This window comes from Halictus rubicundus, chromosome 5, assembly GCF_050948215.1.
Source record: "Halictus rubicundus isolate RS-2024b chromosome 5, iyHalRubi1_principal, whole genome shotgun sequence".
Classification (NCBI taxonomy): Eukaryota; Metazoa; Arthropoda; class Insecta; order Hymenoptera; family Halictidae; genus Halictus; species Halictus rubicundus.
In genome coordinates this window covers 19647536-19661584 of record NC_135153.1, presented here as the reverse complement: position 1 = coordinate 19661584, position 14049 = coordinate 19647536, and the positions used below count along the sequence as shown (strand labels likewise).

The 14049-nt window shown below is 44.7% G+C and overlaps 1 protein-coding gene across 1 annotated transcript in view; it reads left to right on the top strand.

Moving 5' to 3' along the window:
- Window positions 1-14049, top strand: part of Nlg3 (Neuroligin 3) — a 419161-nt gene that overhangs the window by 350437 nt on the left and 54675 nt on the right. The window contains exon 2 of the mRNA XM_076788660.1: window positions 2622-2780. Within this exon, the coding sequence (XP_076644775.1) occupies window positions 2622-2780 (159 nt within the window). The remainder of the gene's footprint in view (window positions 1-2621; window positions 2781-14049) is intronic.

The window sequence follows — 14049 nt, the reverse complement described above, 5'->3', positions numbered from 1 at the left end:
TATGTCATAAAAATCGCACAAGAAAAGATCGCATACAAAGGACCGCACAAGAACAAGTTTGACAGTATTTCTCGATGTAACCTTTTGTCCCAGGATTTGCTGCGTTATCGAGCAGCGTCGCCGATTTCGACGTCCGCGGGACATCCTCGGAAAGCGGCGGAACGATTCCGGTGATAATGGCCGCGGCCCCCTCCCCGCCATTATAATGTTCGCCGTTTAGCCTAGAGCGAATCGCGTCCGAGTGCAAAATCGCGAACGAGTGCCCATTAACGGGCCGCGCCGCTTCGGCCCGCCTATTTTCGAGAGCCGCGCGGTGTTCGATCGGCCGATCGTGTCCTTCGAACAGGACTCTGCGAGCATTATCTGGCCGACACGCGACGTATCGCGTTCCAGGTAATTAAAACGAGGGCCGGCGAACGCGAGCCGAGTATGTCAATCGGATTTAGTATGCTAATACGGAGCCGGAACACGCGCGAGCATGATCGCTGCGACCGCCACCGGGCTCGGTCATAATTCAACAAATCACGCGTTACCGCCGCGTCGCGTCGCGCCGCGCCGCGCCGCGCCGCTTCGGCCGACAACGCTGTTCATACGATGCCGGCCCTGTTTACTTTCGCCGCGGTAAACAGCCGGCAAAATGCCGGCCGAGCCGAAAAATTTTATTATCCTAACAGGGCGGTATTATACAGTCCATAAGTATTTGGACAGCTTTTCAAGCGGAATAACTTTTTTAAAATTGGTCGAAATTAGTTGAATCTCTTTTAGATGTTAGACCAACGAGTTTGCTGGAGAATGACTGAAGAAATATTTTTTTTTGTTAGATTGCAATTGGTTGGAATGATACAAAAATTTATGATTTTTCAACTTTTTTAGCTGAGCCTGTAACGACAATTTAAAAAATTCGTTTTGTTGATTTCGGTAAGTTATACGCATACTGAACATTTATACAAACGTTCCAAGATGAGAGTTTCAGGGTGAAAGTCGCAGATTTTCGAGCTTGCCAGGCAATTTCGCCCTTATGTGATCATCTTGTAACGTTTGCAGCTCATTGCAACATTGACCGATTTTTATGAAATGTTCAGTATGCATATAAGTTATCGAAATCTACAAAACGCATTTTTTAAATTATCTTCATAAGATCAGATGAAAAAGTTGAAAAAACATAACTTCTTCATTTATTTATTATTATTAATTGCAATCTAAAAAAAACATTTGTTTAGTCATTCTCTAGCAAACCAGTCGGTCTAACGTCTGAAAAAAATTCAAGTCATTTGGACCAATTTTAAAAAAGTTATTCCGCTCGAAAATGTGTCCAAATACTTATGGACGATAGTGTAAGTCGCGACTAATACAGTGGTGCTCGCCTTTGGAGATCCGTCGGAGAAATTGATCAAATTTTTAGTATCGTATAACACTAATCGCGGGGAACAGAAGTCTCAAAGGAACCGTGGGTCTCGGGTCAGCCGTTCTCGTAGAAAACGATTTCAAAATTCCGTAATTTTATTCCATACGTTTTCAATACCGAAGCTAGTATAAACGTGGAGGGGCTAAACGGGAAAATAAGTTGAAAATATAGAATAATTTTTATCGACGTGACGCGAGCGCGGGGCTCCATTAGCGTCAAAGGAATAAAAATTCTCGTGGGCAAAGAAAACACCGATATTCATTCGTTCGATTCGAGGAAGCCCTCATTAGAAGCGGCGGTCACGCTGCAAAGCCGTCTCTCGATCCGGAAGACCCGCCGTAAACACCCTTAATGACCAATCACCGGAAATTGCGCATAAAGAGACACTCCGGCGCCAGCGGCGAAAGAGTCGAGAAGGCTTATAACCAATGTCACAATGCCGGCTTTCAGCTGTCGACAGAACCGTGAAAAATAAATCGACGTTCGAGGGTCGATAAATCGACACTCGCCGGATCAAAGGGTTGAATAGACTCCGCGGGCAAGGAGAGCCTGACCAACGGAGAAATAATTCTCTTCGGACCGGGTCGGGGTCCATTGAGCCGCGTGGAAAAATTAGCCACCGATGATAATTCAGTAACGAACAGGTCGAGTGATTTGTTACGTATCTCCAAAGTCGATTTTCTCGTGAACAAATTTGATTCTACATTTCCGGCTTATTTTTTCCACGTAGAGTCTCACACCACATTTTCGATCGCACCGCCACCTAAAAAGTCACCCTGTGTACCGAATAAAAACAGCGGCGCGACAAAGAGAAATCATTCCAGAGAAAGTTCCAAGCGGCACAGTGCTCGTGGCGAAAATGCCATTATTACTTCGCCCGGGCGAAACTATGTTTCTCATTACCCGTCGCGGCGAAACTGTTGAGAAACACTGTAGGCCACAAAGGCGTCGCAAGCGGAGGGGGAATGGGGGGGGGGACGCGGTTTCGAGCAAGACTCCCGATAATTTGTTACCCAAATAGAACAACTATTTCGTTCGTGCCGGGGAAAGGCATCCCCGCGAGGGCCTCCGAGGCCCGCTCTTGATAATCCTTTACGGCGCTGTCAAAACTTTATAGAGCGGACGCTTTTGAAAAATGGCCCTTTAAGGATGCGCGACGGGAACTATCAGGCGTCAGCGGTGCCGATCAATCACCAGATAATTTTATTGATTACAGCCGGCGCGAGGGAAAGCGGCGGAAGGAGATACCCGGTGATCGTGTTCGTGCACGGGGAGAGCTACGAATGGAGCAGCGGCAACCCGCACGACGGCAGCGTGTTGGCCAGCTACGGGGGTGTCGTCGTCGTCACCATCAATTACAGACTCGGCATTTTGGGTGAGTAATCCCGCGTTTCGTAACGCTCGCGATTGGTCAAGCGTTTACGCTCCCGAATCTCCCCCATCATCTGCCGCCCCTGATCTCATCCCGAGAGGGATATTCCCGGTTCTCGAGGCCAATGCTAGGAACTGTTTGTAGCTGTGTCTAGCAGCGTCTAGCTAGCTGAATTTTAAACGACACTAAATGACCTTATGTGACCTTGGACGATGCACACTGGGCCAAAAGCGCCAAAACGTGGCCAAAATGCGAAAAATGAATTTCACGTTAGGGGTACGGCTCTTGCCGTATTGGATCCTCAGATAATCACTGTATAAGAAGCCGAAGGTAAAAAAGTCTTACTACCTATACCTGCTAAATGGTGGGAGTACAAATATCCCATACAGTCGTCTCGCAGTTTTCGTGCAGTGAACTACGTTGTGAAAAAACAAAGGTGTCAAGCTTACAATTTTACGGAAATTGAATTTTTTTTGTGCGTGTACGATGGATGCTGTTCCTGGAAGTAAATACTATACATAATAATAACATTGGATTTATATTAATTAATGTTTGGAATGTATGAAGCGAACGATATAACTTGGTGCACAGATTTTACAAACGTATACTGAAAGTTGTATATTCCACAATATTTCACGGAGATTCTTGTCGAGTCTTGTAGTAGATACTATTATTTAACATTATTTTGAAAAAGTAGCTGCCCAATACTGCCCCTTTCGTAATGCGATTCATTTTTGTGACGCAGAGGTAGTCATAGTACTAGTTACAAGCATGTTTTCTCGAGAAATTTAGAAGTTATAATAAAATTTGTTAAGTAAGCATTGTATGGTTCCACTTTTAGAGTTTTCTGATACAACAATTCTACAATACAACACAACACAGTAACAACACAACAATATACAAAAAGTAACAATACAACACAACAATACAACAAAGATAAAAAAAATTTTATTTTTGTTTTTTGTAATTTTGACATCAGATTCATATTCGCCGGCCCGAAAAACATGGGAATACTAATTTTCAAGAAAGTCCAATAATTTTTTTGGTTACGCATCCGCACTATTGAATCAGCCATTTTGTTTTTTGTAATTTTGACATCAGATTTATAATCAGCGACCCGAGAAACCTATGAGTATCAATTTTGAACTAAACTGAAGTACTCCTTCCTATTTTGGCCACGTTTTGGCGCTTTTGGCCCACTATGCGACGCGCGAGCATTACCTAAATAGCCTCACCGACATAAACAGATACAGTTTCAGTATAAATAAGGAGAGAAAGGTCACCTTGAAATCACCTTGGTCCACCCAGAGACGATTTGTGACCACCATAAAATGTCTCCCCCCGAAACAGATTTTCTTTGGGACAGCCTTATGGGGGAAAGTTGTTCAGAATCATCCCCCCATCAATATACAGTGACTCCCACTAATATTATAACTTTGTCAATGTTGGACTATATTACTTGAATTTTTTTGAGAAGTTAGAACAATTGGATCCCTACACAACGTGATAAAAATGTTTGATTAAAATTTCAATTGGTCGACATTGCAGAGGAAATACTGAAAGTTGTATTTTGCAACTTTTTTATGCGGGCTTACATTGAAAATGTAGAAAGTACCATTTGTAGATCTGCATGAATTATACGTATTCTGAGAATTTCATCAAAATCGGTGAACGATGCAATGAGCTGCAGATGTGAGAAGTCCAAAAATCTGCGACTTTCAAGTTTTCATCGTTAAACGTTTGTAGCTCAGTGCAATATTGACCGATTTCGATGAAATATTCAGAATACGTATATTTGATATGTATAATTTGTAATATAAGCCCGCACAAAAAAGTTGCAAAACACAACTTACAGAGAAAGTACTAAAATTTCGACCAATTGCAATTTTAATTCAAACATTTTTCTCACGTTACGTAGTGATCCAATTGTTCCAACTTCTCAAAAAAAAAAAAAAAATTCAAGCAGTCAAGCAAGTTAATATTAATTTTTAAGAGCGTACGAATATTAGTGGGAGTCAGTGTATGTATTCCAAGATGATTGAACTCCGAGTAATTACCGTCGCTTTATTTCGCTTTGTCGTTCGCCACTTATTCAAGAAAACCCACAAGCGTCCGCTGCCAGCCCATTACGAGTGTCTGCCTGCCAGTGGAAAGTCAGCGTGAAATACGACAAACAGAAGGGCGACACGATACGCATATCAAAGCCGAAGAAGCAACCCGGGATCACGTTTCCGGGTTGGCAGTTAAGGAAATTGTTATTGCAACTAATTTGGTTGAACGAGATCGTGGAAAGAGATTCGAGCGTGGCGTGTAAGGAGATAGTGAATGCGTTAGCGTGCCGGCTCGCATATCACGTAGTCCCCATCGGGGCTCAATCAAGAGATTCGACGGTGAACAGAGCGGCGGGCAATTATCCCAAAGAAGGGTGGAGAACCGTCTGATTACGAGGCCCGGCGAAGAAAATCCGTTTTCCACCGGCGCGATCTCGCAGCAACAGACAATATCCTCGGAAAAGGGGTCTTAATTTCGATCCCTCGACGAACGCGCCGCGAGTTAAACTTCGTCGCCCAGTTTCTGGAAATTCAGCTCACCCGGCCGGGAACGAGACACAGAAGCTGATCGTTAGCGCTTCGAACGGTGCCTTAATTACGTGCGTAGAGAACTCGATGTCGGTAGGGTGCGAACGCAGCCACTACCCCCCGGCTTTCGGCCGACGAGTATATACAGTCATTAGCATGGCGACTACCCCTTCCTTCCGAGGCCAGGTGAAACTAGTTACTCGCTATCACGACCCCTGCGGAAAAACATCCGAGGCCGTTGGACCGCTGCCAGCGGAATTATTCGTTTAACCAAGTGTTTTCCGCCAGCAGCCGTTCCCCGAGATCCCGCCGCTTCGGGCGTTCAACTTTAACATGATTTCTATGAATCGACTCGAGGACGAAAGTGGTGTTCCAGGCTGCCCCGTCAAAGAAAATACTGGATCCTCTCTCCCTCTCTCTCTCTCTCTCTCTCTCTCTCTGTACACTTGCCACAGAGTTACCTCCAATCCTGAATCACGATCGTGAAGAACAACGGATGCAATTATGAAGGTAGAAAATCCGTAATTCCCTCGCGGAGGAAGAGAACAACTTTCTCGGCGAGGAAAGAATCGCTCGATACTCGAAGGAAAAGAATAACTTTGTTAGCTGTATTATAGTCGTCGGGGTGAGCCATTTAATTGTGCCACTTGCGTACATTTACTGCTAAACTACGTCGACACGGAAATATAAGAGGCTGCAGTTTCTCGAAAGACTGGTGGAATAGATTCACAGCGATCATAGCTGACCGTTGCTATTCTTTCAGTCTCGCGACACAGAAGTGGCGGTGACAGATGCTATAAGTGTATTTGAAATGTCTGCTCTCGGAAGATAGAGGACAATAGCTCTCTCGCGGAGAACGAGAATAGCTCTCTCGCGGAGAATCAGAATAGCTCCTTCGTGAAGGGAATTAACAGATGTCTCACGGAGGAGAAAGATCAATTTCTTGTGAAGGAACGTATAGTTTTCTTGCGAAGCGAATATGTAGCTCTCTCGCGGAGAGAAGAGTTGCTCTGTCGCGGAGGACGAGAATAGCTCTCTTATAGAAGGAATTGACAGTTATATCGTGGAAAAGGAAAATAGCTCTCTCACGGTAGGAATTAACAGTTATATCATGGAAAAGAAAAATAGCTTTCTCGCGGAGAAAAGGATAGTGAAGCGAAAGGTGTAGCTCTCTCGCGGAGAGAAACAGTAGCTCTCTCGCGGAGAACAAGAATAGCTCTCTTATACAAGGAATTAACAGTTATATTATGGAAAAATTGCTTTCTCGCGGAGAAAAGGATAGTGAAGCGAAAGGTGTAGCTCTTTCGTGAAGGAAAAGAGTTGCTCTCTCGCGGAGAAAAGAGCAGCACTCTCGCGGAGAACAAGAATAGCTCTCTTATAGAAGGAATTAACAGTTATATCATGGAAAAGAAAAATAGCTTTCTCGCGGAGCGAAGGATAGTGAAGCGAAAGGTGTAGCTCTCTCGCGGAGGGAAACAGTAGCTCTCTCGCGGAGAGCAAGAATAGCTCTCTCATGGAAGGAGTTAACAGTTATACCTTGGAAAAGAAAAATAGCTTTCTCGCGGAGAAAAGGATAGTGAAGCGAAAGGTGTAGCTCTCTCGCGGAGGGAAACAGTAGCTCTCTCGCGGAGAGCAAGAATAGCTCTCTCATGGAAGGAGTTAACAGTTATATCTTGGAAAAGAAAACTAGCTTTCTCGCGGAGCGAAGGATAGTGAAGCGAAAGGTGTAGCTCTCTCGCGGAGGGAAACAGTAGCTCTCTCGCGGAGAACAAGAATAGCTCTTTCACGGAAGGAATTAACAGTTATATCATGGAAAAGAAGAATAGCTTTCTCGCGGAGGGAAGGATAGTGAAAGGTGTGGCTCTCTCGCGGAGAGAAACAGTAGCTCTCTCGCGGAGAACAAGAATAGCTCTCTTATAGAAGGAATTAACAGTTATACCATGGAAAAGAAAAATAGCTTTCTCGCGCGGGGAAGGATAGTGAAAGGTGTGGCTCTCTCGCGGAGGGAGAGTGGCTCTCTCGCGGAGAGTAGTATGGCGTCGGACGTGTCGAGGGGACCGGAAGTTCCAGCAGGGTTGCCTCGGCAACCCGACCGACCGATTCTAATAGGAAACTCATTATGAACAGGTCTTCCTGCTTTCGGCAAACTAAATTCTTGACTCTGCCTCCGTTTCCGTGACAGCGGCTGCCACGATTCTGTCTGCGCCGGCAATATACGCGGCTGGCCCGCCAGCAGCTTCTTCGGGCTATGATATATTCGAGTGACGTCAGCGCGATTCTTCGACGTCTGAGGAAGAGAGAGAGAGGGATGACACAGGGTGTGTGTGAGAGTGAGAGAGGAAGAGATAGGGGTGAGAGAGAGAGAGAGAGAGAGAGAGAGAGAGAGAGAGAGAGAGAGAGAGAGAGAGAGTTAGAGGGCTGAGAGGGCTGCGCTGTCGCCGACGGGACACGTATTTCTGGAAACGAAGCCGACGTTTCGTGCACCGCGCGGAGATTAATCGGGACTTTGCGCGAAGCCAATTGTCGAACGGAGGTTAACGTCTTGTAATCAAGCAGCCTCGTGTTCCGAGAGCTTCGAAGGGAACGCGAACCGTGTGGGACGGAGGGCGATGAAATTTCGAGGAAAATCGGGCGGTTTAGGGAACTGAATTCGAGACTGATGATTGATAACGCGTCCTCTGTTTTATCGTGGAATCGGGATCCAGCCGTAGACTTCGCGGAGCATTAGGAGTCTTGCTGATGAATCGAATGTTTCGAAATAGTCAACGAAAACTCGCGGAACTCGGAGACATTGGGAACTTTCCTTTTAACCCTTAGCATTTAAAAATTGCTGCATCATTATTCAAAATATTTTTTACGTCATTAAATTTGTTTCTATTCAATAAATTACTAAACATTTCAGTATTGTGCGAGTAAATTGCACCATTTCAGTATGTATAACATAAAAAAATATATATATAAATGGGAAATATTCTAGGTCGAAAGAAATATTTCGTTTTGGAGTTAAAATGGCTTCGAGTTCGAAGGGTTAACACTAAACCTACCACCGCCGGTCAAAATCACCGTTCCAGATTTTTCATTTTACTGAAATTGTAATAACGCTTTCGTGGGAAATGATAAAATAAATATATTTAGCAGAGCATGTATTATAATACGAACCGCGTAAAATCCAAATAAATTCAATCTCGTCATTTTTATAAGACAACGTGTATTAGTTACTTTTAAGGCTCGCTAGGTTTAATGTTAATGAAACGGGATTAGCGTAGACAGGCCGGTCTCGAATCACGGAAAAACCGGTCTCGAATGTTATGCTAGGTTACCCGGTGTTTGCGTAGACCCGAAAAGATGGTTCCATCGCGCAGGAGGGCGTAGAATTAAAGCGTATCCGGCCCTTGAAGGGACCAGATTCACGTACCCGAAACGTAATTTCCAGAGGAAACAGCGCGCGCCGCGCGGTGCGGCCGGCGAATCCGAATTTTTAAGCTCGGCCGCCGTTAATTTTACATGGAAATGAAGCGGAATCCAGTTTCACGATGTCACGAATACGGGATTCCTCTTTTTTCGCGGTCCCGCATTTTCGTCCGCCGTCCGCAGCCCGGCCTGCGAAAGCGTCGCGACGCGGCCGTACGTGCGCCGCCGCCGCGGCATCCGGGCGTTGTAATAAGGTTCCGTTTCTTGAATTACATTCCTGGCATTTTGTACAACATCGAGCGAGCCCGCACGGTTCGGCCGGTTGTGGACGTTTGAGAAATCTGGATCCGGTCCGGTCGGGACGCATTTCGTCAGAAATTTCAAGCACGTGGCCACGCCGAGAGTCCCTTGACCCTTCGTTCACCGTTACGCCGAAGCCTTGCCAGCCATTTTCACGGACGGCGAACTGCGTAGGGCGCGCGGAGAACATTGTTGCCCTTCTGCTTCTGTTTCACTTGCGCCGCGTTGATTTCACGGCGATTTCACTGCGAGACGTACATTTTTTAAATTAGGTTTTAATATTTGAGAAGGATAGGATTTGAAAGTTAGTAATTAATAAGACGGTGTACTATTTCATCGCGCCGGTGAACCGCGTAGGGCGCGCGGAGAACATTGTTGCCCTTCTGCTTCTGTTTCACTTGTGCCGCGTTGATTTCACGGCGATTTCACTGCGAAAGACGTAAATTTTTAAAAGTTAGATTTTAATATTTGAGAAGGATAGGATTCGAAAGCAAATTTTAGTAATTAATAAGACGGTGTACTATTTCACCGCGCCGGTGAACCGCGTAGGGCGCGCGGAGAACATTGTTGCCCTTCTGCTTCTGTTTCACTTGTGCCGCGTTGATTTCACGGCGATTTCACTGCGAAAGACGTAAATTTTTTTAAATTAGATTTTAATATTTGAGAAGGATAGGATTCGAAAGTAAATTTTAGTAATTAATAGGAACTGAAATAAGTCGTAATGGGTAAATAAAATTCTGAATGTGACCACGGACATTTCGCTGACCGTGTTTCTTGTGTTTCAAAAAATCCTCGTTCGTAATATTGATTTCGAGATCGGCGCGTCAAACAAAAATCTCAATTGGCATCCGCGTGAGCCGATTAGCGATGCCGGATGCAATTGATTAGACCGAGCCGCAGTGTCGCAGTGTCGGTTCACGTTCTTACCCCGAACCGGAAATACGGGTGCTTCCATGTGCGCTGTTATGCTTCCAGATCCGTGTATTCGCGATTCGGTATTCATAGCCGGTTTACTTTAATCCTCCGGCGCGTTCGCGAACAGACTAAACGTGACCAGTGAGCGAACCAATTTTTTTTCACCCGAGGGAAAAAATCGCGACCGTTTAATTGAGAAAGAAGAGGAGCATCACGGGATAAAGAACGCGTTCGAACCCGTGGTGGCGGAGGCGAACAAAATTGGCCGAAACAGTGGTGTCAAACTATTAAAATCGCGGTGCGGATGCGGGAGAAAAAAAAAGATGGAATCTGCACTGGAGGATGGACGTGGGTGGGGGAGGGGTGGGGGGGGGATGGATGTCGAAATTTGATTCCATCGTTACGTTCAAAAACGGAAGAGGCTCGGTTTCAGGAAACGCGTTCTTCTCGCGGCCCGGAATTTTTGTTGCACATTTTTTCTCGTTTTGCGCTTCGGCCTGGCAAAAGTGACGCGGCCGCTTTGTGCCTCGGCCAGAGGTGTGGGCGGGATCAGGAGGTCGTGGAGGAGGACAGAAAAGGGGGTGGCGGTCGGGAGGGGTGGGTGTGACGGTCGGCGATATCCAGCCACGGCTATGCACGGCCATGTACCGGAAAATTTAAATCAACGAGTAACGTTCAGCAGTTCCATTGTAGCGAGAAGAATAGGAGACACGGAAGCGCAGCGCGACAGATACTCCGGAGGTTGAATATCAAATGGGATATGACCGGTGGTGGTTTATTTCTATTCTAGTTTCGCGCGTATCCTCCCCCGCCGCGGAATCCACCCCCACCCCCCACCCCCCCCGCGTTCGCTATCTGGCTCGTTATTTGCTGCGGCCGCGAAGTGAGCACGATTCTTCCTTCCTCTTCGGCTAAAAACTGCGATGACGCAAACGTACTCGCAGCAACTTTGCCGATCACCATACTCCACTCCTCCTTGCATTACCTGTAATACGAAACAATAATAATAATACCGATAAGACTTATTGACAGGTGATACAATGCACAAATATATACTCGTACACCTCGCTTTTATATGCGTAGCTGCAGTTCTTTGCTTGTCACTTGTAACGCTATCCACCATTTTGAATTTCACTAATACTTATTAACGGGTAATACAATGCACAAATATACTCGTATACCTCGCTTTTATATGCTTAGCTGCAATTCTTTGCTTGTCACTTGTAATGCCATCCACCATTTTGAATTTCAATAATACTCATTAACGGGTAATACACAAATATACTTATACAGGGTGTTTCACCTGACTCGAGCATCTATAATATCTCGCTTGTTTGTTATGATAGAAGAAAATGTCAGAGGAAAACATTAGTTGGTTCAGAAGGAGATTCCAAGGTCATCGAAGTTTTCACGTGAAGGTCATAATATTACGGGTCGTTGGATTCGTCTCGACCTCGGCTATCGTATAGCGATAATGAAAATATATTATTCCATTTAAAAAAACTTCGATGACCTTGAAATCTCAAGAAATATAACCTTGAACCTTTTGCCTGTCATAATATTTGCCTCTCTGAATCAGCTGATGTTTTCCTCTGAAATGTTCTTCTATCATAAAAAAGACCCTGTATACCTCGCTCTTATATGCGTAGCTGCTTTCCTTTGCTTGTCGCTTGTAACGCTATCCACCATTTTCGATTATGCGTCCTATGCAAATCCGATACCTATGCCGGGTCTATAAGTACACACGGTCTAAAGTTATTATAATGGAATACACAGTCGGAGACTTAAACGTCTACAGATGCGCTTCGATATGAATCTAACATAAGTTCTAGGTTCATAGAAGTTTTATACACCTGCTGAAAATTTCATCGAAATTGTTTAGTGGGGCGTTTATAGTAACATTCGAACAGGTGCAGTTCCAGGAATGACCCTTTCTCCAGATTCGAACGAATCGGAAGGGTTAGAGTGAGGAACGTTGAGAGCGAACACGGCAGAAATTGTATTTAGCACGGCTGGTTAATGTTATGTAACCTGGTAACGGTTATGTTTTTGCAAGACCAACTTTTACACGGCTTTTACGCACGTTTTATTTGCTTTTACACAGCCCTTAACACGTTTCCACCGTGTAAAACCGGATTCGAGGTGTACAGTATCCGGTATCAGGCGCACTCTGATAATCTCGGCAATATTAAAAAACGACCAGGATAAAAAGCAGCACTCGACTGGACAGAAACCGCGGTGTTTACGAGCGCGCAATTATACTTCGTTGCTATACTCGGAAAACTTTCCTCGTGGAGTGAAGTAACTAAAGTCACTTGTCATGTTCTATTTCTGGCCTGTTCGTTGCTGGAATATTAATCACTGTAAAGCGTTCTCACGATTATTAACAAATTATGCATGATAACGCGGTAAATTCGTAAACAGTGCTCGAATAACTTCCCTCGGGGTACGAAGAAACTAGGTAAAGTCACTTGTTGTTATGTTCTCACGGGTTACCAACAAATTATGCATTATAAATTCGTAAACAGCGCTCAGAAAAACATTCCTCAGGGTATGAAGAAACTGGGTAACGTAACCTGTTGTCATGTTTTGTTTCAGGCCAGATTATGGCTACAAAATGGCCCGGTAAATTCCTAAACAATGTTACACCCGAACAGAATGTAAACTTTCGAGCAAAGCTTTTCGAGAAATGCGAATTAGAAAGCAACGGAAATTAGAAAGTCACGCGAAACGCGAATAAATTGACTTCCGTTGTATAAAACGCTAAGAACGGGTCATCTCGGTTTCCCACAGCGGTCTATCGCCGGTGTAGTCAGTTCCACCGGGTATAATTTCTAATTAAAAGTACGCTGAATTTGCATCTTTAATCCCCGCGTACGCTTTGTTCATTCTTCTCTACTTTTTTTTTTCATTTTTCGTTCGTGCGACGGCGATTGCGTGCGCGCTGCATGTTTGGATGCGATCTGTCCGGCACGATAGCGGTCGGGGGAAAAAATAGCGAACGCGATTTTATCGTTAATGCTTTATGCGTACGCGTGGGTGCCGCGATAGGCGACGCCGGAAGTGTAATTAGGAGTGCCTCGGATCGGCCAGCTGAACGCGGCGAGTGTAACGGTTGCCGCTGAATGGGGACTGCGTGTCTGTCTACGGACGACCTTTTCTACTGTGCACTTCCCTTTGAAAAGTGTTACTAGAGGCAATAAATTAGCCTAAGAGTCGAAGGTTCTTGAGAACCAAGCGACGGGACTCGTCCCATTTTTGCTGCGAGTTTCCGGCACCATAACATTAACAATTTAAGACAGCGTCTGGACTACCTCTAAACACTCACCCCCAATTTTCTCCCACTACTATTTACCGCCTCCACCACCAATTTCACATCCCTTGAAAACCCATCTCTGCGTGCGAGCAATCAGTCTTCAGGCAGTCTTCAGCTAGTCCTCATTTAAGCCACACCTTTTTCTACAGTCGACATAATTAAATTAAGAGTTATTGTTACCAACAAGTTGTCCAATTTCTCTACCGCCCGAAACACTTCACCGACGTTGACTGCCACGTCACCCATACGTGGGTGACGGAATTATTTGTGCAGGTTTTAAAATGAATTTGTACGTTGATATATTCATTGTACCAAATTTTATTAGGACCTGTAACAAACAAGAAAGTTGGAGGACTACTCGGTATCATACATTCAATTATTTTTCTATTTTTATTTCATTAAATAACTTACTTCGATTTTAGGGAATTTTTGGGGTTTCTAGTTTGGCGATCAAAGTGTTAAACAAGAATTATCTAACACGGTTTTAAGTAACCAAGCAGGAGTGACGGATGTGAGAAAAGTCGACTTCACTGATCTTTTCCATCCACGCACGTACACTCCCAAAGAAAAAGATGGCACAGTTTAAATGACTTAAAAATCAGTATTAAGGAGGAATGGAAAAATTGATCACAATCTTCAATTAAAGTACTGTATAAATGCTTACCAAAAAGAATGATAGAACTAATTGAGAACCACGGAGGTTCCACACATTATTAAACACAGGCACAGTTATATCATTTTCATATTTGTC